This window comes from Hippopotamus amphibius, chromosome X (genome assembly GCF_030028045.1).
Source record: "Hippopotamus amphibius kiboko isolate mHipAmp2 chromosome X, mHipAmp2.hap2, whole genome shotgun sequence".
Taxonomy (NCBI): domain Eukaryota; kingdom Metazoa; phylum Chordata; class Mammalia; order Artiodactyla; family Hippopotamidae; genus Hippopotamus; species Hippopotamus amphibius.
In genome coordinates, this window is record NC_080203.1 from 14,518,968 (window position 1) to 14,546,503 (window position 27,536).

The window sequence follows — 27,536 nt, forward strand, 5'->3', positions numbered from 1 at the left end:
CTCCTGTGCTCTTCCTGTATGAGTGTGGTGCTGGCCTTGTGATGGACTAAACCAAATATCCTGGATACGGATCTAATAAATTTTAACATTTTGATGGGTGAGGTCAGAAAGATCTGGCACATGGAATGCTGCTAAGGATGGAGAAGCAGGGAGTTGCCCCAGTGGAGGAACATAATGCCTGATGGGCTGGATGAAGAGCTTCACAATTTTGTCAAGGACTGGACTGGAGGATTGGCACAATTTCCCGCTACAGTATATTTCTCTAGTGGTCACATTTTCTAATCTACTTATTCTAGTAAAATATGAATTCTAGCTAGACCTCTCCTGGTAAAGAGAAAAAGCAATATTTATAGAATGTATATATTCAAATCTAAAGAGACAGGAAAGTGATTAGTTAGTAAAGGACCTTGTCTGTATTCAATCCCAAATATGTCAGCCTTGGAAATACATTTTTCTTTAAGTGAGCTTTGTTTTTTCCTTAATCCAGTTGACATACCGGGATACCTTGGTATATATTCCATATTTTCCTTTCATCGCACACTCTTCGCCCCAGCTAATAATTCCAGTTAAGAAATTGGTACCTTCTACTTCAGTAACATGGGGGCCCCCACTATCTCCTTGGCATGAATCTTTACCTCCCTCATGGAAGCCGGCACAGAACATGTGATTATAGATGGTGAACCTTGTGGATCGAAGGCATGTAGCTCGGTCAACAAGTGGAACTTTCAGGTACTGAAGAATTGAAGCCGATCTCCCTCTGTTGAAGATTCTCCCCCAGCCACTCACATAACCATATCCAAATTTGAGGAAGATGTTCGTGTATTCCTTGTCAGCAATGCAAATAGGGGTTACGTAGCTATTTAGCGTTAAGGGTTCATCCAGTTCCAGAAGGGCAATGTCATGGCTGTACTTATTAATAGATGCGTTGTAGCCGTGGTAAGGAATAGCACGGATCACATTTCGCTTTTGCTCTGTAGGTTCTGTCTCCTCGGTGTTATGCTCACCTATTGAAAGGAAATTTCTTTTTCAGTCACAGTCTTTCCCACAAGGAAATGTTTTCTGAGTGTCCACCTAGCATCACTTCCTTAGTCACAAATTTTCTTTCACATAAACATTCTCCAAGTGTCCACTCGGCATCACAGAATTACCTGGCAGTCGTGTCAAAGATCTTATTCTTATATTGTTATGATTTGGGTAAAATGTAATGAGGGCCAATGCATACTTTTCAGACCAAAAAGCCACTCAGGACCATCAGATAGATGGATCTGTTCACCCAAGCTGTTACAAGCCTGACATTGTTCACAGGCGACAATGAATCAGCTTGTTATGAGTTATCCTAGATGTTCCCAATTTCAAAGATTTGACCCCTTTTTTGAGCACAGATAATACATTCATTTGGTCATTCATTCAGATGTTAACTGAGGGCAGGTTACAGCTTGTGGCAGGTGCAAGGATACAAGGATCAGTGATATGACATGGCTTTCGGGAAGGCTCAGTCTGGTGGGGAAACGGACGCATCAATAGATCATCGTACCGTACTGAGATGAGTGCTAGCAAAGGTCTGCGAAAAGTCCAGTGGGGGACTTGGAGGATGGAACACGTTGGATTCTGAAAAGATGGCCCCTCTACCACTAGTTTAACTTCTTTAGCATTGGTCTCATTAGACCTTAGTAAAATATGATCTAGCAGTCATACAGAAGATCTAGGGATGTTGCCGACGAGTATCATTCTGTTTATTTACCTGCGACAACAATAATTTTAACACCAGGTTTGATACAGTGGGCTGCAGTTACAACCCATTTTTCATTAACGATGGAACCTCCACAGAACCCTTCACTTCCGTCACTCAAAAGGACCTGTGGAAACAAAATTATGAATCTTACTACGTAATATATTTGATCCAGAACAACAACAACAACAATTTGTGCTCTTTAGAGGAGTGGACAAAAGTTGGGTTCTAGGTGCTGACAGAAGTGGAATGTTTCTGGAAAGTGTCAGCTTTGAAGATGAATTAGTGTTTCTGGAGCACAATCAAAAAAGCCATTTCTGAAACTGTCTTGGAGAGAATGAGCAGTGATAGGCAGGCGGAGCGCTAGGTGAGGCAACTATGCGGAAATGGCTTCGTTTGATGATTTGGGGCCCTTGGATTCCTTTTTCAGGTGAGACAGGTTCTCTGATAGCACAAATTGCTTCATGGGAATATGGCAGGTACTTTCAGAAAGGCACTGATTTGACTCCTAGAGATCAATAGTTATTACTGAGTCTCCTGTCCCTGAACCAGGGAATCTCCTTGCTACAAAATCATTTGAAAGAGAAAAACTACAAATTCTTCCAGGAGGTCTTTTCAAGCCCTTTCTAAACTAGAATGACATTGAAATGAGACCTACGGCCTCCCTAAGGGCTGTGCTATGGCCCTCCAGGCAGGACTCCCCTCACAGTATTCTCCTCCCCTGACTGGATCCGGAAGCTGCCTCTGTCCTAAAAGGTCTACTAAACTGATTTGGGGACAAAGTGGACAAAGGTGTTTGGGTGCTGCTCTGAGCCTGGGAATTATTAGATAAGAAGCCAATCCATTCTTCCATCTGTACATTCATTGTATAACCAGAGTGGACCATGAATATTTTTAGCACCTCAGTGTCGATCAGCTAGGAGAATTTCATGTCCTGTGTGTGCAAGAGCCTTGATCCACCTGAGAAGTGTGAACACTAGAGGGCACACTAACATTTGGTAAACCCTTTGTGGGCACTGACTAGCCCTTGTGAACCGCTGCCCTTTCACTAAAGCACACATAACCTCAGGCATAAACCCATTCATAATAAACTAGGGAAAGGGAGTGGTCAGTCCTTTCAAGAGTGAGTCTGAGAAGGTCCTTGGGGGCATATTCTAGTGAAGATTTTTTTTGTCCTGAATTCAATTTACTGAACACTTGCTAAATCCTAGACACTAAAGCACTAGCCTCCTACCTGCAGACCTATGGGACTGACTCACTGCAAGCCTCTGATCCTCAGTTCTATCCTCAGGTTGCCCTCTCATTCTAGCTGTCGCTTTTTATACTGAAAGGTAAAAATATAGGAAGACGTCACACAATATAATAAACACCAGTGTACCTACCGCCCAGACTTAACAACCTTAACTTTTTTTTTGAACCTGTATTGATTGCTAACTATGGACTAATCATTGTCCTAAGTGTTTTATGTACATTTAATTCTCACAGCGCTTTGTGGAGTGATAGTAACACATCCATGTATAAATGAGCAAACTGAGGTTTAGATATGCAGTGAGTTAGTTAAGGTTAGTCAGTGCTGAGGCTGGGGTACAAACCCTAGTCTGCCTGGCTTCAGAATCTAGGCTTCTAAGCACCCAGTATTTCTCCAAGTGTGCTTGGTGGACCAACTGGAGTAGAATCATCTGGAATGCTTGTAAAATGCAGCTTTGGGAGCCCACCCAGACTTAGAATATTTGGTGGGTGGGATGGGAGAAAATGAAGATCTCCAGAATATCCTCATGCATAATTAAATTTGAGAAATTCTGGTTCAAAATTTCCAGGGCTTCATGACCTTTATGTTTTAAAAGTGCTCACTCCAGGCAGAGCTGCCTACCTAATTTGTGGGGCTTGTTGCAAAATGAAAATGCAGGGCCCCTTGTTCAAAAGCCAGGAAAAAGTATCATGGAAGATACTAAAACACAAAACCTTTTCTTCTGCGGTCTCTCACAACCTATCATGGTGTTTTGAATTTACTATTTAAAGCTGTGCTTTCTCAGGTGTGGGGGATATTCACTGGGTGAGTGCAGATACTCACAGGTGCTTAGGGGCTACAGCCTGCAAATGAGCACACAAGCACAAACGCAGCCGTCAGCTGCCAGGTCTCCCCTCCCGTGCCCCGGCAGGGGGACGGGTAAGTCAATCTTTCCCACTGGTCCACTGTAGCAATCAACAGCGAACAGTGACTCCCAAGGGATTTCAATGTCCCTGCCGGGATATGCTCAGGTCTTGGAATGAAGGTGAGCAAGAGGTTTACCCCGCCATTCACCCTGCAAATGAGTTATGATGCATTTCTGGTCCTGAGATGCCATGTGGCCAAGCCCCCTCCCCAAATGGCATAGAGTCTGTGCACCCAGCCTCAAGCCTCCCTTGTGCCTGTGCCAGAGGAGGAGGACAATGGTAGGTGTTGGGGGTGAGGAAGGGGCATATGCCAGTGTGCTAAGGGTTGGGGGTGGCAGTGGTGGCAAGTGGAGACAGAGTGAGCCAAGGCACCAGGGGACAGGGGAGAGGGAGGTTAAAAATCCATCCCTGGGCAGTGCTGAGGGGTGAGAGTGCGGTGACTTGAGGTTCCAGGTCCCCAGCGCACACATGCTGCATTGTCTCATTGAACTTGAGTTACAAAACGCAAATGCAAAGCATTGAACTACGAGTACGGGAACCTTTTGAAGACAGGGCCCTGTGCAAGTGCACTCGTCACCAGCTCATGAAGCTGGCCCAGACCTCAGGTGAGTTTCATCACTAAGCAAATTTTCGCAACACTGTTCTTTACTGGGCCTAATGATTACAACTGAATACATTTGCTCAGGTACCCAGAATTAAGCATTCACATGCAATGATATAATGGTGCTTCTCATCTATATGAGAGGTGAATTGGACATCTCTCAGCTGAATGGGCTAGTTAGGCCAGAGTGAATGATAGCCATAGCCCCTGGGCACAGAGACTGTGATGTAGCTAGTCTGACTCCTGCCAAAGACTTGCTGCCTAGAGCTTCTGCACTGTTCTGGTGGATGGCTGAGAAATACATTTGTGTTCTTTTAAGCCTGAAGAATGTTTTTTTGCCCATTCCTGATTGGTATTAGAAATTTTAGCAAACATCTTTGCCAAGAAAAAGCTGTAAAATACATTTGCATTTAAAGATATTACAAGCGACTTGATTTTGGAATGTTTGCTTAGCTACCTCAGGATCACAGCTATCTAAATATTAGCTATTTGGGGATGAGCTGTCTGCTTGGCCAAGGACAAGTTCTTGTATGATATCACTTTGGAGAATGATGGGAAAGCGTATGTTCTAAGGAAGGTGTCAGAGTTCTGATCTGTCAAACATTTTCATATTTGTCATATCCTAACAGGAGCCTGTTTTCTCTTTCACACACACACACACACAGATACACACCAACCAAACACACACACACATTCACATATCTGTTTTGATGTTCTTCAATGACAATGCCAGCCTAGAGTAATAGCTGCTGCCCTGTTGTTCCCTTCCAACCTTTTAACTCAAACTTGGCCTTTCCCTGTGATTTCAGTAAACCCTTACTCTCCCTACCTAGCCACCTCCAGCTTTACAATAATGTTTTTTCTTTGCACACTTGTTCTCTTTCACATAAAGAGCAAAACCATTTCTACATGATGTACAGCTTACTATGCCCACAGGTGTGATTCACCCAGCCCTTGGCCCTACTTCATTTTTCTGGGCACAGAGGGGATGCTCACTTTTGGCTTTTAATGGTTAAGTAGACTAGTCATTGAAATAAACTTCATCAAACTATCCTAGAGAATAATTGTCTAAATGTTCTGTCCAAAATAGTTTTGTGGGCCAGGTGAGATTACATATGTCATGTTTTCATTTCTGCTAATTGGAGCTGTATCATCTCAGCTAGGAAAAATAGAGGATTACCTTTCCAAGCGAAGATATACCTATAGTCTTAGGACTTTCGTGTAACATATTCCTCCCAATCCGCTCCCTCCCCACCCTCCCAAAGAAAGAGGACTTTCTGGTTCATACAGATGGTAACTGCATGTTGTCTGCCATGGGGGTGTGTCCTAATCAAATGGAAAGGATTGGTCAAGAGCTCAGGTACCTTAAAGGATAGCTTCAGGCCAAAACTGGGGAAAGCCAAGACTGGGGAAAATGCTGAGACATTTTAAAGATTGTTTAGGCCAAGAACAGAATAAGGAATAGACAGACTGCCTCTCATGATATATTTTGTTGGTTAACATGGTTAAACATTGACAATTACATATGATACAACCTAACATAAAGGATTAAGGAAAACTTAACCATTTGGTTTCCATTGTATTTTCAATCTCGTAGAATGATCTTCAAATTTTTAAATGTACAATAATTACGGCTAATACAGAACCTGAGGCCCATGATAAAACAAAAGAGAAAGTCCAGGTACCTCACATACAGGACCAGACAAATCCTAACTCAAAGCAGAAGAGGAGGGCAGAGCGCTTGGAGGCAGGCTTGAGCATGCTCAGAACTATGGGCTGGCAGGGTCAAGCGCATGGGACCAAAACCCAATTAAAGCTTTAGAAAGCCAAAAGAGGGTGCTGCTTCCTCAAATCTCTCACTTTTAAGATGTTGACGAAGGTGGTCTCATGGTATAGGCATTGCGATTTCCCTTTTTTCTCTAACGTTCACGTTTTTCATTGCTTCCTTTGTAGCTGTATGAAATTCGAGTTCTGTTTTAGTTTCCCACTTCTCTAAGGATATACCGACTCTAAGGAAATAACCTTTCTATTCTTATATAAGAGTAAACCCTCCAGCTTCTCTCCGCTAAGTGGCCCTGCAGAGTCCCTGCTTCCCGTCTCTGAGTTCTCCAGTGGCTCTGAGGCCAGTGCTGGGCATCTGGAGGGAAAATGAAGGAAACTGGCTCCACACCTCCCTCCGTTCCTCTCTGGCCTTCTGTCACTGTGATGCGGGGTCAGAGGTCAGGCAAACCCGCCTGCGCGTTTGGCCTTGGGGGTCGGGGGTAGGGGCGGCGGGAAGCGCAGGGGGTTCTGGGAAGCGTCTGTGGCGGACCCGGCGTGGTTGTGGCGGCTTTTCCTGTAGCATGGAAGGAAGCTGAGCCGAAAGCCCTAGAATAAGGTAAGAAATGCACGCGGCCATGGGCTAGCTGCGCGGAAGGTAAAGCTCTCTGCTTAGGCTCTCAGAGCTGGACGGGATGGCCGCGGTCCCTAGGCCTGCCCTGTCTCATCTCCCACTAGGTGAGCCCGAGCCCTCGACGCTCTCTGGGATGGGGTTGTCCCGCCCCCGCTGTCCCCGTGACAGAGCAGCTCAACAATTCCACGAACATCTGTTCAACCAGATCTCCTCCCCAAGCTGCCCAGCCCATATGACCAACCAATTGTTGGAAAGGGCTGCCTTAACCGGGGCCAGGATCGACCTGCCTGCCTGGAACTTTCACCCGTAAGTCTGCAAAGAAAAAGTCGTCGTCCCCTTTCTCTTGTGGCCCTTTAGCTCTCGCAAACAGCTCACCTAAACCTTTTCTTGAACAGACTAGACGTTTCCAGTCCGTTCAAACTGTTGGTCACTCCAGAGGAAAATGAACGCCATATGTGCTTCTTTGTGGGATTGCTTCACCACGTGGTCGCGTTATTCCCCATCCCCTTTATTGGCGCAGCAGCATTTTGAGTCACTCTTTTCTAGGTGACATTGCTAAACAGTATTTCCTGTGCCAGAGCCACAGATCTAGTGTGGCCATTGAAACCCCAGCTGTTGCTCGCTTTCTCTTGATGCCTGGGCTGCAGCAGGCGTGTTGTAGTCTTGTCTGCAATCAAATCAAGTATTTCCACCTTGCAGGTTAACCGTGATACGGTCGAACTGGCTCATCCATACTTGGGGAGAGATTCTGGTTGGTTTTATTTCCTGTTTTGTCTTTGTCTAAAAGTGACTTCTGTATAGTCACTTTATCTCCTATTTTGAAACCCAGTAACCTTTTGTGAGAAACTGGCTGGAGGTGGGTGTGGAGAGACAGTTCTCTGGGAGGGAAGGAATCGGTGTGAAAATATGACAGGGTCTTTCTCAAGTATCCTAGAAAGTAGCACAGCTCTTCACTTTTGGAAAAGACTAAAACCTAGCGCTTGGTACCTCTACAGTCAGTAATCTTACTTCATATGGGTGAAATAGCGAGTGAACGTGTGTGTGCACACGTGTGGATGAGTGATCGTGAACATTCCAAATGATCTTAGCTAGGCTCCGTAGGAAGGAGACAACAGGTAAACTAACTAAGTGTGCAGCGAGGGGAACATGAAAAGATTTGAAATGATGGGTATCACATCTATCCCTTGGTTGTTACCTCAGAAATGTGCACAGGTGATTCTCATGTGGGTTGTCTGCACATCACACCAGGAAAAATGTGGCACTAGGTACCACGAGTCCACTATTTGGTGTTTTGGACCCCAGCTTCTATAGCAAGTTTGTTTCCTTTGGACCAGTGGGTTTCAAATTGTAGAGTGTGTCAGAATCACCTGAAGGGCTTGTTAGTGCACAGCTTGCTGGGCTCCACCCCCAGAGATGCTGATTCAGTAGATCTGGGGCACAGCATGAAAATTTGCATTCCTAACAAGTTCCCAGGTGAATCTGATGCTACCACACTTTAAGAACTTTGGACCAAGCCCCTGTCTCATATGCCCTGGTTCCAGTAACCCAGTTCTTGCCTTAATCCTTCCTGAGTCCTTTGAAAAATGACTTTGAAATAATCCAGTTTCTCTGGACCTAGAGACTTTCTGACTCTCACCAGTTCTCCCAGGGGCTGAAGCAGTACCCAGAACTCCAGTAGCGGTGACCTTGATTCCAGACCTCCCTATTGCTTGCCTAAAATCCTGCTATGCTATTTCCTTGATGCCAAACTCTCCTTGACTTTGTATGGTAGCTGTCCCTGGACTTCTGTCTCACCAGCTCCTCATCTGTGGGGGGCTTCCTCATCCTGCTTAGTGCTGAAACTCGCCTAAATACTTCCCTCATCCCAATAAGTCTGTCTGGTGTCCTAGCCTCAGCCTCCCACCTGGCCTATCCCTTGCCCACTGGGCTCCAGTTTTGACACACCATGAATACAGAGTACCTGCCAAGGGAATTGACCTCTTACGGCATCTTCTCCACCAACAATGCGAGTGACGTCATTGAATGGTTGGTTGCTTTGAGTGATGTTTTGAGTGATGCTATCGAAAGTTATTTCAGCTTCAGTAGAATTTTCATAGTCCATATTGGAAAAAATAGTCTCAGCACGGGTGAGCTTCATACGAGTGTTTGAGACAGAAACTCTTCCACAGGGAAATGGCACTAGACAAATGGAAAAAAAATTAGTATTCTGGTATTTCTTACTGGCAAGCAGAATATGTATTACAAAAATCGAGAATGCGGCCCATCCTTGTCACTTCTGAGAAGCAGGCCCATCGATATTTTTAAAAAATCGAATCAATGAATATAGTCTCAAACTAAAAGGTTAATTGCATTATTTTTATGGAAAATTTTCAAACCCTTCATGAAAAGGACATTTGGCTCAGGAATCCATCATCTTTATGGAAACAGAAGAGGTGTTCCAGAATCGAATTTTGCAAGACTTTTATAAAGTCTAATGACTTTCTGTTTAGTTTCTTTACTAAAAAGTCTTACTCCCGAGTAATGTCCTTGAATGGAAGCCTGGGGATTGCTGCCATGTAACTTTGATTTTAGAATTAGGTAAATGGGATGTCTGCTACTTATTGTTAACAGGATTTCTTTTTTTCTTTTTGTTTTTTTGGCTGCACTGCACAGCTTATGGGATCTTAGTTTCCCGACCAGGGATTGAACCTGGGTCCTTGGCAGTGAGAGCACAGGGTCCTAACCATTGGACTGCCAGGGAATTCCCAGGATTTCTTTTGTAGACCAGAATGCCTTCTAGATTCCAAAGTGGACTTCAGGTATCCTTTGGGGAGGGAGCATTGTGATTTAATTACCTGGCTGTCGAGTACTAACCAAATATTATTACAGCCACATCTACCTGGGCACTGGCCACATTTTACCTTGGGTTGGTTTATTTCCTAAAGAAAAGAAATCATCTACTGATACATTGGGTACAAACAGAATGGAAATTCGTAGTCAAGCAAAGTCACCTCACATTTCATTTCTCACTTTCCTTCTATCCACGTTCCTTATAACAGGCATTTCTATAGCAACCAGCTGCGGAAGAGTATCATCAAGACAGCATGTGGTTGGGAAAACAGGAAATTAGTTCAAAATACTTATATATAAATATAAACCATCAACAATGGCTAGAGAAAAGGGACCATTACTACTGAAAGGCAGGAAAGCTTATTTTAGGTTTGGCCTATTTATTCTGGTAAAGCTAAAGCTATATTCAAATATAACACTTAATAGTTGGAGGTGGTTCTCCATTTTTTTTTCCTCTCATAACAGAGAAGGGCTTATAAAGGCTTAGCTACTATGCTGTCTGTCTACACTGGACGTTAGGTTTCGAAGGTTCAAACAGACATATACACTCCTCCTTAGGTAGGCTAGTTTGAAGCAGTGTATGTTAAGAACCAGGTCGAAGGATGGGAGGCAGGCAGGTCCCTGAAGCATTAGAGACTCTTCATTTTAGTGCAGCATGTATACTCTTGGCTTCTGGTTCTTTAATTTCCTTTGCTGGGTGCATTGCTGAGATAGGTATCGAACCCCAGTTACAGAGGGATGGTGCGTGATTTAATGTACCAATTTAATAAGATATCAGGCTTTAGAAATGCAAAAGAAATTATATCTAGTTTGCTTCAAAAAGGCCCCTCATTTATCAAGTATAATTTATCCTGAGGAGCCTACTTTTTTAAAAATCCAAGTTTGTACTGCCTTTTTCAGAGAAGAGCGGTATGAGTTTGGAGTGGAGATGCTCTGAACACACCAGTCAGCTGTCAACGTGGTGGCGTGGTTGACATGACTGGGAAACATTGCTTTGCCCACTGCTATATAGATTGACTGTGCTGATCAGCCTGACACAACTTAAAACAGATGGTTGTCAGAACTGTTCTGGTGCCAAGCGTGTAAACTCGGCCTGAGACCCAAGGATAGAAATAACTTTCTCAGAGTAAACCAGCCACACCCGGATAGATCATGCTTAAAATTTACCATCCTTGTACTAGAAGCCTGTCAGTCAATCATGTATGTATCTTTTACGTTATAGGATTACTACATTAATTTGACTTGACGAATTACAAATATGCATACAGAAATCACAGAAATCGATTGCTTCATTATATAAAGTTCAGAGAAGAAAACTGGACACAGGAAAGAATTCAGGCTGAAGACAACAATAGAATTTCTACTTAAAAGAATGATGCAATTTGGAAAATTAATTTGTCCAAGCTACTAGTCTTTTCTGTGATTTCAAAAGGAAGTAGAAACAAGTAGGGAATAAAATTATGTAGATTAGTTAGAATGCTAAAAGTTCACATATGGATTTGGAGAAAGCATCTGCTGAACTTAAAAAAAAAAGTTATTTAGATTTTGACCTGCTGGTTCGCAGGACTTTTGGTCTTCTGCAAGTCGGTATCCGGCAGTACAGGAGCAAACCACCTTGTTATCAGTGCCCTTTTTACAAAACTGCTTGCATCTGCCATTCTTAATGCTGCATGTCGCATCTGAAAGAAGGCAAAATCAACAGCAATAGCATCATTTAACATGCATTTCTAAAAAGTACATGAAACTACTGACTCTTGTACAGGTCAGATATAAGCTGGGGGCATTCATGGAGAGAAATTTGTGAGCCTTGAGCTAAAAGTAGGAGAAAAAAAGATAAAATTCTTAATAAGGCATAAAAATGGTGGCACCAACATATGTGATTTGGCATAAAACTGAAGGTGTAGATATACTACTTTCACAAAATCATAGACTGCAATGGAAAAAGCTGTTTATTAAAGTGTAACATATTTTGAAATATACCCAGAACTTTGGTATGAGTTTTCACAAGGTGACTGCACTTGTTTAAACAGGAAACAGATCAGTACATAGGACATTACCAACGCCCCAAAAGCTCTCCTGATTCCCCTTTCTGGTCACTACTTCCGTCTTCCCAAGGTTACCAATACCCTGACTTCTAATGGGGAATTAGTTTTGCCTCTTTATGAACTTTATATAAGGAGAAGCTCCCAACGTGCACTCTCCTGTGTCTTTCAGTTAACATTTTGTCTGTGAGCCTCATCCATGTTGTTTTGTGTAGCTGTAGTTCACCTGCATGCTGTGTAGTATATTCCATTGTATGGGTATCACTGCCCTCGTTCATCCAGTTTACTGTGGATAAATATTTCAGATGAATTTCCAGTTTTTGGCTCTTAGGTATAATGCTGTAGTGAACATTCTCGTACGTATCTTTTGGTAACATATGCCTGCATATTTACTGGATATATACTCGTGAGTGCAATGATTGGGCCATGTGTTCGGGTTTAGTATATCGTGCCAAGTAGTTTTCTAAGATAATTGTACAAATTTGGATTCCCACTATCAGTGTATGAGAGGTCCAGTTACTGGGTCTATGTATTGTAGATATCTTCTCCCACTCTGTTACTTACCTTTTCACCCTGAATAGTATATTTTGCTGAATAGAAGTGCCTAGTTTTAATATAATCCAGTTTTTCAAAGCAAACTTGAAGCTGGCTGAGGTGGGTATGTATCAACACAAGAGAATGAAATAGGGTCCTTTAAGGGCGCTAAATGTCAAAAACACTGTGTTGGCAATGATAAGCATTCTCGTGGCTCATGTTTTCTTTCCTCTCCACACAATCTCTCTTATTAACATAAAATATCTTTCTTTGTCTCTTGTAATCTTTTTTGTCGGGATTCTGATACTAAGATGGCTTTGCCAGTTTCTTTTTGTTAGCATTTACCTGGCAAATGTTTTTACATTCCTTTATTTTAGCCTCCTGGTATAGTTTTAGGTATCTCTTTTATCAACAGCATACAGTTAGATTTTTAACTCCAGACTGAAAATTATCATTAACCCCAGTTCACATTAATTGTGAATCCTGATACATTTGGCTTGTTCCTGCCATCTTATTTTGTATTTTCTAATTCCTGCACTTTCCCTTTGCTTCTCCGATGCGATCTCAATAACAGGAAGTAGCAGGGTTCAGGGCTCGCTAGCTGAGACCTGCTGAGTTAAGAGAAACAGGCTCTGTCTGCCCTTGGGCCTATTTCTGTCTCTAGAGCAGTGCAGAAACTCAATGAATGGAAGACATCTTCCCCCTTACCTACAGGCTCAACAGCAGTACAGCTTTCAAGAGAAATGCTCACTTGTCAATGCCGTTAGAACATGGAGAGTTGGAACATAAGCGACTGTGTTAGCCGCCTCTTGTGCACCACCTTAGTCCCCCCAGCCTCACCTGCATCCGTCACTAGCACCCAGGTGATTAGCTCTGCATGGACATCTGCAGGCCTCGTCCAGTGCAGCCTTGAATGGCCTAGACTCAGATCTACACTGTGTGCCTCTCGCCTCTTAGCTTGGCGCTCCCGGGTTGATGCTGAGGCCTAGGATGCCATGTGACCTCTCTGGCCCCCGTGTGTACAACCTATTGATGCGGGGTGGTTAATGCCCCACAGGCTGAACTGTGGACTGTAGGGAGATGGATGCTGATGGACTGATTCTTTCACCTCTTCTCCCCTCCGAGACTGACTCTCCTGAGGCCAGTTCCTTACTGGTACTTTAGGAAATAAGGGGAGGCAAATCGACTGTTACTAGAAAGAAACCAGCCTGAGCTTAAACCTTCGCTACCCAATAATCCACTAAGTGCATGATCCAAAAAGATGGCACTTGGTCCTTTTTACTTATTTATTTGTTTTTAAAAGAACTTTCTCCTCACTAATGGTGAGGAGCCACTACATCCCTGTCTCTTTTCATGTTACTAGCAATCATTTTGTTGCTACAAATCAATACTAGAGTGTTCAGCCAAATTAAATACCACCTGTAGGGAGTGTTCAGTCAATATGAGATTGTGCTAAGTTCACAGAGGGAGGTGGTAGGTGCTGACGAGTTTGGTCCAGGCCATGCACAAGGGGAATGGGTAAAGTCAGGGTGCTTTTCCCCGATTCTGACCCTGCGTCTTTGGCTGAGTACCTAGACCTCTCCATCATTTTCCTCATTTGTCATTGCTCTTTGTGGCCCAGTGTGTTGCTGCTGCTGCTGTCCTCTGGCTTGGTTTGTGCACGCAATGGGAAATATTGCTGTCTGACCAGCAGTCTTTTGACCTCAGATAAAGAACTCAAGAGTCTGGAAAGAGAATAACAGCACAAGGAGTTCCAGTGGAGAGATCTGTAGTCCTGGACCTCAGGGACAGTCACTGTGGGCCTCATTCATCAGTTGTTTCTTGAGCACTTGGACATCAGGCACTGTGTTGGGTGTGAGTTCTCCCTGGTCCTGGGGCTGGTCTCAGTGCCTAGAATATCTGTGGAAGGACATCTCAAAGCATCTGTTCTTCTCCCTCCATGTTAGCACAAACACCTCTTTCTAATTCCCCTCATGCCTACTACAAAAGTTATCATGTTCTGCTTTATTTTACTCTGCCTTCATCTTCCCTGATATAGTCATGGTTGGGAAAACCAAAGCTTGGACAAAAGATGTTCTATTTAACAAGTGTATCACAGAGTATGCTGTTATTCAGCTAAACTCAAGCTATTTTCTTTTTTCTACTCCACAGAGATACGCAGTAAATTAGTAGTGTCTGTGACATGTTAGCAAAGTGAAAAAAAAGTGTTTATGTGCTTGTTTTCCTTTCCATCCTCTCTTACTGTGGGGAAATGCCTCTTGTACTCTTTAGAAGGGACAGAAATGACCAAGTTCTTATAGAGTTTGATTTAACTGAAAAGGACTCAGATGTGATGTGTAGCTGGAGACATACAGTGGTCTTCATTCCAACCAAAGGGACACAATAGCCAATTCATTGTTCTAACTAGAAAGCGCGCCCTGAATGTTTGCACCTTTCTCCCCTGGAGAGGAGCCTGATGAACAAGAGAAGAGGAAAACAACAAGGTCTTAGTGGAAATTTCCTTCCCTTTCCGAGACAGGGTGAGGCAAGGGACTTGGGGCCCAGATACTCCATAAACTGTGCTATTTTTCTAGCAGCTTTTGAGATTAGTCCTTAGTTCAGTTTGAAACAACAGCTTAAATGGGAGTTTGTATACGCTTTTGCTTTCCTCTAGTGTCTGAGATAGAGAGCTTTTTGAGAGAATTGCCCCTTTGTTTCTGAACTAAGCAAACTGGGAGGATTTCTCTAGACCTTGATCAGATGGGCTGGGGGAGCAGAAGACACCCTAGAGGCCAGGTATGGTGGTGGCTGCAGTGTCACTGCAGGGCCCTGACCAAACCCAAACATGGGGAACCTGGGAGGCCTGAGACAGTGCCTGTTGTAGACTTAGCATTTTTGCTGTGTAGGCTGTAGCCTCACACACGTAGCAAAGCCTGTTATAGCAGTTTTGTGCTTATAGCTACATTCCTCAGGGCTCTTTGCCTGTATTAAAGTGTCTTTATATTTAAACTAAAGACATTTAGGAATATGTAATACTAAACATTGTTTTCAGTTATGCTTTGCTGCAGCATGCCCTTCGTTCTTAACGGAGACCAATTGAGTCATTCATTCACTCAGCTCCAATAGTTATTTAAGCTGTTACTCCATCAGTTTCCGTAGGTTTCCATAATAGCAGGGTCAGATTTATCTAGGTCAATCTGAGTTTGAAATTATAACCTTTCAGATGAAAGTAGCACTTCAGAGATGTTGAACCAGTGAACACACCCTTAGGAAGGGGAACCCAGGCATCGGTTTGTCCCCACACTGGGAAGCCTGAGGAAGTGGGAGTCCAAGCCTAGTGTAGCAGTTCATCCACCTGCATCTCCCTTTTTCTTTTTTTAAAAATATTTTTGCCCTGCCGCCTTTTCTTTTTCCTATCTTCTATTCCTTTTTATCTTTTGGATCTCAAAGGAAGATGATCAATGGATTTCTCTTTAGCACTGAAAGGATTTCTGAACAGCATTAGAGATGACTTTTTCCCTTCTCAATAGGACAAGTGCAGCTGCTGCATTTCATTTAGTTTTATGCCCTTTTCATCTGTGTGTCAGGTGGATTGCCATAACGCCTTAATAGAGTCCTGCTAATTTTCTGCTCTTTGCCCTTAGTCATGTAGCCTTTGCTGTTAAATTCTTTCCCTAAGACTGCATCTCTATTCTTCCAGAGTTTCAGATTAGAAAGAGAATCCGTCATTAGCACTGTGTGCTTTTCACAATCACAATACCAGTAATCCTTCATCCAGAGGTAATAAACAAGTAGGTAAAGGACTTTGGGGTTTACTGTTTCAATTGCCAAAATCTCAGAAAAAAAAATTCTAGGCTGTGTGATCCTAGATTTTCTATGTAACTCAGTGTGATCAATATAGTCAGATTCAGGAATGAGTTTTATTTTTGTCAACAGATTTCATATATGAAGTGGTTTGTATGGGTGGAGAAGTGCCTACTATAAGGGAGAATTGGCCTTCCCATACCCCAATTCTATACTTAGTTGACTTCCACTGCTTTTGTTGATAGCAATTTAGTCATGAGTTCAAACAGTTTTTTATGGGTCAGTTTTCTTTGCATTTTGTGGATCAGTTAGAAGCATGGGTTTTGGTCAGACCAACTGAAGTTCAAGTCCTGGCTCAACGGTTTACTGCTTCTGTGGTTGTTGAGCTGTCTGAGCTACACTTTTCTCGTCTGCGTAGAACAGGGTTAATAATGGTACTGACGGCATGTGGTTGTGTTGAGGATGAATATGCTAGTGGAACATCATTACCACTTCCTACTAGCTACCAAATCTTACTGTTGCTCTTCTTCTAGTTTCTTGAACTCATCCTGGAAGCTATGATTACAGATAAAATGAATGTTTATAAGCTTTGAAAGTATGTTTTATGCGATGGAATATCATTCAGCCTTCAAAAAGAAGGAAATTCTGTCATAAGAAACAACATGGATAAGCCTAGCAAACATTATGGTAAATGAAACAAGCCAGTCACAGAAGGACAAATACGGCATGATTCCACTTCTACGAGGTGTCTAAAAATAGTCCAACACATAGAAGCAGAGAATACAGTTGTGCTTGTGGCTGGGGGGTGGGTTGCAGGGGAAAGTGGGGAGTTGCTGTTCAGCAGGTATCAAGTTTCAGTTAAGCAAGGTGAATGAGTTCTAGACATCTGCTGTACAGCATTGTGCCTACAGTTAGCAGTACTGTATTGTACACTTCGAAATTTGTTGTGTTGATCTCATGTAAAGGGTTTTTTTTTTTTACCATAATTTAAGAGAAAGTTATCATACATACATACTGCATTTTCCAGTTGCACCTGGCTTCAAAGGGAAATTCTGAACCACGAGTAATTCAAAGATAGTTACTTACCTAATTCACAGTTCTTTCCTTCAAATCCAACTTGACACCAACATTCATAGGAATTAATGTCATCCTTGCACAGGCCACCATTTAAACATGGATTGGACTCACACTGATCTCCATCTTCGAGATAGATTAAGAAGTCGAATTAGCAGATCCATTGCTTAGAATGCTTAGTCTTCCCTGCACAGACTCATGGAGAGGGGATTTTAGGGTCAGAGCAGGACTGCTGACCTGGAAACCAGCTGCTCATGGGATGCTCCTGTCTTCCTAAGTTTCTAAAAACAACTCACATAAATGTGCTTAGGTTAACACTGTCCTAGGAAATGGCCCCCAGGAAGGCATGCAGATTGTTTATGTAACTGAAGGGAGGAGGAAGAAGGGGAAGAACGTGAGTACAGAGATGTACTCTATGAGCAGAGGGTGAGAAGAATTTTCATTCCTTCCTTATCAAATGATGATGGAGTTAATTCTAAATCAAATCACATTGCTTCAACAGTCATCTGTGTGTCGCTTGCTCTGTCGTGGGTCTTGTAGAGCAAGCTGAGCTAGGTAACAGGTAGCGACTCCACTCAGGGAACTGGCAGCCTAGGCATGGCGCATATGCATCTACTTCCTCATCTTATCACTTCACTTTTCAGTCGAGTATGCAGTGATGGTTCCAAACAGTACAAAAGATGCTTTACTCCTGAAAGATATTCTACTGTCTGTGAGTAGGTCCCAGATGGTTTGGTAAAGTGAGAGACAACTTTCAATACAAAGAATTAAAAAAGAAAAGGTTCTGGTTGGGGGGGCGGGGGGTGAAGGGGAAACTGGGACGAAGTGAGAGAGTAGCATAGACATATATATACTACCAACTGTAAAATAGATAGCCAGTGGGAAGTTGCTGTATAACAAAGGGAAATCAACTCGATGATAGATGATGCCTTAGAGGGCTGGGACGGGGAGGGTGGGGGGGAGTCGCGGGAGGGAGGGAATATGGGGCTATATGTATAAATACAGCTGATTCACTTTGGTGTACCTCAAAAACTGGTACAAGAGTGTAAAGCAATTATATTCCAATAAAGAGCCAAAAAAAAAAAAAAAAAAAGAAAAGGTTCCAAAAACGTGCTTTATTTATATATAGATTGGCTATGTTTCCTTCCTACCTTTCCTGAAGTTTCTACATTTACAGAGTTTGGGAGAGCCTTTGAAGACACTGGTCATCAGAAAACAGGAGGAAGGAATAGCTAAGAGGTGAAGGGTCAGGATTAGAAAGGAACCTTTAAGTCTGGTTTCTTAGACCTCTGCCTTAATCTGTACTTCTAAGGAAGCTTCAGGAGGAAGGGATGAATAGAAGCAGAAGGGAGGCTGGTGCACACTCTGAGCAGAGAGAGAGCCCTGAAGAAGACTGGGAGCAAGATCAGCAAGGCTTAATGTACGAGTAACAAAGGAGTAAGCGGTAGAGATGACGTAAGAAGAAAACAGTGAGAGAGGGGCAATTCAAGAGATTTCTAATGGTCAGTCGTATTTTAGAGCCAAGCTCCCTGACATCTGGTGTGTGGACCCCTGCCTGCTCTAGGGACAGCAGCAGTGTGTCTGTCGTGCTTGCTGTCAGGAGCATGTATCCAGGTCCCACTGGCTGAGGGCTAATAGCCCTTTCTCAGGAACAGTCCCTCTCTGGAAAATCTACTTGTTGTGAAAATTAGAGCTTGTTCCCTCTGCCCCTTGATCTAATGTGCTTTTGCACAGATACTTCAGTTTGTTCCAATTCTGTGAAAACAAAATACGTTATCTCTGGTTTATTATTTTTGATGTTCAGAACTGGTCTAAAAAAATGAGCCACATTTGCACTTTATATTACAGACCAACGGAGCTGAATTATTTAGGATGTTTCACTGAAAGGCTCTGGGCTTGCAGCCAGCTACACAGCAACTCATTTGCTGAGACATATCTTTAAAATGAGTGTCATTTTATCCCACATTTAGTCCTCCTTTGGGTGCCTGTCTGTGTGTACTTTGGGCTGAGGCAAAGCCACAGACAGTAGGGGTCAAAGACAACAAGGGACAAGACCTTGCCAAATGAGAGCTTCCTGTTTAACGCTACTAGGCAGTGGTTTAATGAATAACTGCATTTAGATTTGAAGGCCGGGAGGGGTAACAGAGAAAGTGGGAGGTGGGCAGTAGAGAATTTGGCTGCTCTTCTGAGCTCCGTGACACCCCAACTTGGTGACCTTTGACAAGTCAGTTAACCTCCCTAAACCTCAGTTTCTTCTGTAAAATGAGGTTCATAGTGCTTTGCTCACAGAGTTGGTGTGAGGATTAAACGTGACAGGCACTCTGTAAAGTTCTGGGCAGACGCTGGTTAATGTGGTTGGGCGATTTTTCTTCTTCAGCCAGGCTCTTTACATGGTGAATTGATGGTAGAGAATAGGGCAGGAGTGAGGGGCCTGCGCCTGCCATGTGAGAAAGCCCATACAGGGAGAAACAGCATAGGCTGTTTTGGGGTGGTTGGGAATCTCGACTGCAAAGTGAAAAGAAGCATGGAGTTGGGTTTCCTTTTTCTTTTTTCTTGTTTTTGTTTTATTTTTAGTAGACAAAGCGGTAGTGACAGTGTAAAAAATTAATAAACAGAAACCTCAGTTAAATAGAGTCAAGAGACCAGATGGGAGAGCTCTTACGCCCTGTGACGGTAGCAGTGCCCAACAGGAAGAAGACAGACTTCTCTTCTTTCTTGGCAAGGACTCAGCCAATGAAAAGCCAGGGACTCTTTGTTTACTGTAGCCCTCCCCACTTCCTTTTCCCCTCTCTACAGGAGTTCTCTGCCCCCGGCCATGCAGGGACTTGCATGTGGCTCACTGTGGTTGTAGACCCTGAACTGCAATTTTCTGCTGATCCTGAATAAACCCATCTTTGCTGGAGTCTGTTTGTTTCAGGTCGACATGCCCTTGCTGTTTTCCAGGTATCTTTACCTGAATTACAGTAAATAACACAGCCTGTGACCTAGAAGGCAGGGAGCCAACTTCAAAATATGGTGTTTAAGAGGTATCAATGAACCCCTACTCTGGGGCCAACTGGGTGGGCAGGTGGGCAGTGAAGGGACCATGAGAGTTTAAATGCAGCCTGGAATATTTTGGGAGGAAATGTAGAAATTGATTTGCTTTAAAAAAAATACAAGATTCAAAGTTTTAGATAGATTAGCGATAGAGAATAAAAAGATTTGTTTGGACTAACTGTAGGGGAATACCTCAATAGAGAGTTGGCATGGTAGCATTCATTACTAAGAGCAAGAAAAGACAGATAAAGTATATTTAATGGAATGGACCTCTTCTTCCCTCATGATTTAAAAACCAAGTGGAGAAATTATGAGTTACAAGAGTACGAATAGGTCCATTAGTGTCTATAGAATATAATCTGGGAAAATAGAACTGATGGAATTCACCGAATTGGCTGTCCATGCAAATGGTCTTAGGTAAGTCAAGCTGGGAAACTTACACTGCCTCAAAATCCTGCTGCTGGGTTTTAAATTAGTTTTAAAACTTAGTTGTCATTAAAGTTTTTACTTTTCCTCCTTTTGGTCAATTCATTCAACAAATATTTACTCACTGCTTCTGTACCAGATACTGTTCAAGGTACTAGCACTACATCAATAAACAAAATAGTTGAATATCCCTGCCAAAATGAAGCTTGCATTCTAGTGAGGTGGGAAAAATAAATAGTGTAAGAAGGACCAGTATATGATACCTCAATGGTGAAAAAGTGCTATGAAAAATAATAGAGCAGAATACCGTGTCTAAAGTGATGGGGTTATGGGGGGCAGGTTGAAGTATTAATAGGTGATCAAGGCAGGCTTCATTGACAGGGTGACCTTTGGGTAAAGAAGGAGGTGAGTGAGTGAGCCTAGGGGAACCTGGCAAAAGAACCTTCCACGTTGAAGGGACAGTCAGATCCAAGACTTTAAAGTAGAAGCATTCCTGGAGTGTGCAAGGAGCAGCAGCAGCGCCAGGATGGCTGGAGCCCAGAGAGTGAGGAGGAAAGATGGTCAGAGGGGCAGGGCAGTCAGGAGGGCCATGTAGGCCACCGGAAGGAGGAGGACTTTTAAGCAGTGTACATTTAAGTCACTCAGCATTCTCTGATTCTCTGCTGAGGACTGTAAACTCTCATTCAGTCCCAGATGCAGTTCTCTTTGGTTTCTTCCTTCCAGATTCCTGGGGTGGAGCGATGTTCCTTTTGAAGCCCTAGGAAGGGGTAAGCTTATCTGCCAGCGGATATCTCCCACGCTGGCATAACCTGGAGTCTCTCACCATTCAATTTTGGGTAAAAAGAGTTGGACTTATTTTTCTGAGCCCTTTTACAGAATTTAATATATTATCTGTTTACACAGAGGAAAAAAACACGTAATTCTTGAATGTCTCATATACTAGTTAGAGGATAAAATGAATTGCTTACCAACATATTGCTTCCAAAATTCAGTCTATAAAGAAAAAGAGGACAAGTTAATGGTACTATTTAAAATGTTTTCAATTTGATTCCTTCTCTGTTATAACATTTATAATACACATGTATGTATAGCTATCTTAAAATTCCAAAGAGAAGTTTGGTCCCCCCCCCCCCCTTTTTTTAAAAGGTTTTCTATCCTTTGCTCCACATCTGAAGGATGTTACGTGGAAATACTCACAGTTTTCTCAGTGTTCTCAAAAACTTCTCGTGCCTCTTCAAAACTACACTTTTCTTCTATACATTCTCTCTCAAGGTTCCCTCGAACAAACTCTTCCAATTTACCTGAATTATACCTCTTTGGCCGATTCAGAATTTTGGTGGCATTTTCACGATCAAGAAAAACTGAAATTTAAAAGAATTACTCTTTAGCTTTAGAAAAAAGAAAACATAATGAAAATTAAATACATCTCTTAAGAAAGGCTTTCTTTTTAATCCAAGTAATCCCAAAGCCAATTTATCTTTGGGGCATGGAGCCAAAATCTATGATGTTCTCATGGTAGTGTGTACACATGGAGATTTAGGAATTAAAATTCAATTTTACTTTTAGTCAAGAGAGCTCTGATAATAAAAGGTCAGATTTTCAATCGTATTGAATTTACTCTGGATGAAAAAGAAAGTTCTCAAATAACCAGTTAACTTCACACTTTATCATCATTTGAAAATAGCTAATTGCAGGTCCTTGCAAGGTGATCCATCACAGTGGCTGGGCTGTGTTTACAGGATGCAGTTGCCCAAATGACTTTGCAACACATTTCCCTTGGAAGAGCAGAAGCCTAAATGCAACTCTGGTGTCTCTCACTGGATATTAAAGAAAAACCACTGCATTCACGTTCGTTTTAATCTTCAGACTCACAGCACCTTAAGTTGGCACGTGTTCTAGGAATTCCAGTGACATAAGTCTTTCTCTGGAATTCACGGATGTGGTTTATTTTAGCTCTGACTGCCTAGCATGTAGGAATACTCCTGAACTCTGGAGGATTGCGGTCTCTAACCTAATTCTTCCACACACCCCCGCCCCCCGCCACTTTCCAGTCTCAGTCTCTTCTTTCTGTTTCACGCTCCGTCTCTGTGTGTGTCTCTCTCTCTAGATATAGAGAGATATAGATATAGTATCTGTATCTATAATTAATAATAGGAACTCAAAAAGTTGCCTGGAGTTATTCCTTTTGTCAAAAGACTGATACCATCTCAACAGGACCAGATGTTTATAACATGAACTTTCCAGGGCATTTTGGGACGGTTTTCTCATTAGCACCAAAAAAAAAAAAAAAAAAAAAAGGAAAGGAAAAGAAACAAAGTCCCTTATTTCCATTGCAGCTGTTCATTTATGGAGCCTTCTAGTCCCTTGACAGCCTCTCACTTTTCTCTTGCTCTTCAGGTCCCCTTGGGCTTTACTTTTTCCCTGAATTTAGCTTACATTTTTTTCTCTTCAACTCTTCCCTTGCCAACTTTCTCAGTTCCCTTCACCCCTTCTTCAGTTCTGCAATACCCGCCATCCCAACCACTAGGTGAGTGCCACCAGCTGCTTCTTCCTTCCCTTCCCAGGCAGCCGGGTGCCCTGGGAGAAAGCCACAAGCTGCAGATGGGCGCCGTGGCATCTCGACACCTCCCAGCCTCCACCAGGCCCTCTTCTCTGCTCGCCAGTTCATGTACTTGGCCCTGGGTGCTCCTACAGTAGCATCTGTGTCTGTATCCATTTACAGTGCGGTCTAGTGGAAAAATAGGGGTTTGGAGTCAGAGCAGACACACCTGGGTTTGAATCACATGTCCAGCAGCTATTGGCAATGAGACCTCAGACAAGTCACATAATCTCTGCAGTTTAACTTTGTCAAGTGTAAATGGGTAGAACAGTAGTATCATCAGACTGTCTACCTTCAGTGTTGGTCACAGGATCTGTGAGATAACGTGTGCAGGCTGGTGTATGTTGGTTTTCTCTCTTCCTTTCCATGCCTCTGTCTGGTCTGCCTTCCTAATTTTCTCAATTCCCTTTTTATTTAACGCACTTTTCTGTCTGTGGCTCTTTCTCTTCTTTACCCCCATGCATATAATGAAATGACACTGTCAGGACCAGCAATGACCTCCTGAAGGATAATTTTGAGCTTCTGTGTTTCCTGCCTGCTCTGAAACATTTCTAGTTGTTGATCTCTCCCTTTTTAGGGTGCCCTTTCCATGAAATCATGCTCTCCTGGTTCTCTTTGCTCAGACTCTTGTTATTCATCCACTAATTGCATCTATTCTTCCCCTTCTTCGGCCCGCCCCTTATATGTTCTCGCAGGCTTCAGCCTCCAGCCTTGGTCCTCTTCACTCCATACATCCTTGCCAGGGCTGGGACTGGGGTGAGGTAAACAAGGCTTCTAGAGCACAGAGTCCAAGGAGGCACTCTCTCTCAGTGTATGCAAGTATGTTTATGCCCTACATGCCCTGCTTGCCTCACCCTCGTCCAGCCCTGACTCAACACAATTTTCTGAGCGCTCACTACTGCCAGGCACTGTACCAGGTGCCACAAGATCCACGTTGACTCCCTGGATCCTCACACACACGTGGTGTATAACTACTGTTCATACGACAGTGAGTTCCGAATGTCCATCTCTAGTCAGGTATATCTTCGGAACTCCAGATTGTGTTTCCCACTCTGTAACTGTGCATCGTCATGTGGCTGATGAGAGCTGATGTTTATTTAATGCTTCTAATGTGCTGGAATGTGCTTGGCGCTCTGCATCCATTATTTCATTCCCTCCTCACGGCAGTCCCATGAGAGAGGTGCTGTCGTCTCATTTTTGTAAATCCAAAAAATGTAGGTTCAGAAAGGTTAAGTGATTTGCCCCAGGTAACATATTAAAGTGTCAGAGCCAGAATTTAGATATTGGCAGTCAGATTGCACAGTCTGTGCTCTTAGGCACGTAGCTGTATCGTAAACGCTCAAGACGTGCTCTTTCCAATTCCTCTAAACCCGTTCCCCTTCCATACCCAGGTGGTTAAGTCATATCATTTCTGCTTCCTTAATGTCACCTCAGTTCCCTTCCCTCTTCTCTGTCTGTACAGCTAATGTCCAAGTCCAGGCCCTCGTGCCTTCCCTGGATGATTGCTGTGGCCTCAAGACTGATCTCCCCTCGTCTGGCCACCCCTTCCTCTCACAGTTCATTAGAGTGTTGCTCAGGCCAAGTAGCCTGAGTCAGCCATCGGTGGTATTCACGTTTACACTTCTGATGACTCCACATTGCGTTCTGTTGTCCAGACTCCTTAGTTCCTTGTCTAATGACCTGCCCCAGCCTCACCTGTCATATTCAATATGGGAAACATACTGAGTTCCCGAAAGACCTCACATTCTTTGTGCATCTGGGTCTCTGCACGTGAGTGACCCTCTCTGCATAGAATGCCCTAGATCAGGCATTTAAGGAGAGTGAACCTAGTTATTTTTTAAGACCCAGCTCAAAATATTGTCTCTCTGTTAGTGTCTCCCCAGTTAATGTGTTCCTTTCTTTCTGCCCCTTTAGCACCTGGTATACATCTTATCATGTTATATTGAAATCTCTTACCTGGCCTCATGGTGCTTTAGGTCAAAGAGGGAATCTGGTTTATCTCCAGGTACCTTGCCGCAGTACCTGGCACCATAGTTGTCACCTAGTTTGTAAAGTTTTGTGAAGTGTATGGACCCAAGCTGTCTTTCATTTACTTCATTCATTCATTCTGAATGAAAGACAGCCTGGGTCCATACACTTTACAAAACGAAATTGGTTTCAAGGAACAGTTTTGATTTCAAAGTTCTAAATTGATGCAGTAATACCTAAGTGCAGGAGCCATGAAAATGCAACATCTCAGAAAATCATTCATAGAAACTGCTTTTAGAAGCTAGTGACAGTTCAACAGCACAGGAGAGCACTGCCTCAATACTGTCCATCCTTAGGGAAAGCCCCCTGGCGCTCTGCTCAAGGACCTATTATTTCTGACTACCGTGACTCCAGAATCACACTGCCTTTCTCCTCACCATTGTCTGAGGGTCATATATTTAACCTCCCTTTGGGCTTATCTCGTCTGGTTATTATTTCCCAAAATCTGAAATCCTAGTCCTTTTTTTTTCTCTGAATCTATCCTTTTTCTTACATCTGAGGTCTTCAAGGGGGCAGCAGTCCTCTTAAAACCTCTATCATTTCAGCACTTTTCTTGAAGGAAGGGCTCGGATCCTTTGTCCTCCTAGGTCTCGCACTGATGAGATGTGTGTAAAGACCTAGCTTTCTGTCCTACTTTGTGAGTGTTCCAGCTACATTTTTTTATTGCTTGACTCTACCCAGTTTGCTGGTGTGATTTAACCTCTGCATTCTCGTATCATTATTTCTGCATTTCAGTGTGACATCATGTCTGGAGTGGGAACCACGGGGCCAGTCTGCTTTCTGGGGACGCTTAGGGTTGCCACACCTGATCCTGGCACTGTCAACTACTAGATTTGATTATAGTAGGTTGACAAGTAAGTGTGATAAATGCTTCCTGTGAGAACATGCTGTTTGTCTAAATGGGGTAATTTCTTCCCTGTGTGCCTGCATTTGGGGAATGCATAAAGTCACTGAAATTGTGGGAAAAAACCCAAGTGATGTAAATTACATTAACTAAGTTCCTACTCTTGATGTCAATTCTTGGACTTGCTTTGCTGTTCTAAGAGCTCAAGTGAATATTGAATTTCCCCCTGTATTAACTCCCGAGATGTTTAGAATCAGACAAAATAATTTCTTCCTAACCCATGGAAAACTTTAGTGATAAATAACAACTTACTAATGAAAAGTTTGTATTCTAACTAAAACTTTCAATTAAAGGTATATAATTTTGTAGTTTAAAAATCAGAGGCATGACTCATTAAGTAGTTCTAAAATTTTGAATCACGTCATATGTCTTAAAATCAAACTTTTTGTGTAAATAAAACCATTGTTTTTGTTTTAATGTTTCCCATTGTGATTTCAAAGTAGTGAGTTAAAACCCCACAAAATGACAGTTAATTTTTTCTCCATATTCTGCTGTTTCCTTGTTAAAACATTTTCCCCCTTTTATTTTTTTTTAAGCAAGGAGACAACTGTTTTCTAAGGAATTACATTGTCAAATCATAAGCCCAACAGTGTCCATTAAAAAAATGTACTGTAAACGTTGTAAATCTATTTAGTTTTAAAAATGTGGAAGAACCAGTACTTATCAACCCACATGCTAACTACCAGAATCTTAAACATTGCAGTCAAATCCTATAATCATTGTTTAATGAAGAAGACAGCCCCAGATATTTCTGTATCTAAAAGACAAGCACATTCAACGTATCTTTATAAAGGAAACAAACCTGTACATTGAGCGCTGAGTAGATATCCTAAAAGGCAGATGGTGATGAGGCCCGGTGATTCTGCCATGATCCTGTTCAGGCACCGCATAACCTTTGCTGGTAGATTATGCAAGTAGCAAGGTTGACCAATTGTTCCAAAGTACAAGCTGAGCTGTATTTACTTCTGGGAAACAATGTCCATCTCCCTCAGTGGGTCTTTGGGCTGTTTCCAATGGCCTCTTGGGTTAAATGAAGAGAGGAAGCAGTGGCCATTGTTAAACTTGACCTCTGATTCTGTGGGCTTCTGTCACTGTGGCTGATCTGAGGCTGAAGCAGGAAGTGACCCATCATTAGAATATGAGGAGGTGTAATGGCTGCAGTTGCTGTGTCAGCAGAATTCATCATAGGATCCATCTTATCCTTGTCAGGGAGCACGTGAGTCATATAGTTGAAAGGTAAAGAGATGGAAAGAATGAAGTCATTTTGTCACCCACCTTAAAATATCTCCACTGCTTATAGCTCTTGAGTCACCTGGTGGATCTTTTATGATCCTCCTCATAATGAGGAGTTTGTAAACTTTGTTGTGCTCTGTACCCATATGGTGAAACATATGGGCCCTATCTC

The 27,536-nt window shown here is 42.8% G+C and overlaps 1 protein-coding gene across 1 annotated transcript; it reads right to left on the reverse strand.

The window, feature by feature from the left end:
* F9 (coagulation factor IX) lies at positions 1-27,021 on the reverse strand. Its single transcript, XM_057718419.1, has 8 exons — positions 26,934-27,021; positions 21,798-21,961; positions 21,569-21,593; positions 17,151-17,264; positions 11,256-11,384; positions 8,837-9,054; positions 1,742-1,856; positions 1-1,004 (listed from the first exon to the last, which is right to left on the reverse strand). The coding sequence occupies exons 1-8, from the start codon at positions 27,019-27,021 to the stop codon at positions 457-459; spliced, it is 1,401 nt and encodes a 466-aa protein (XP_057574402.1). The 3' UTR covers positions 1-456.
* Positions 27,022-27,536: the final 515 nt, after the last annotated feature.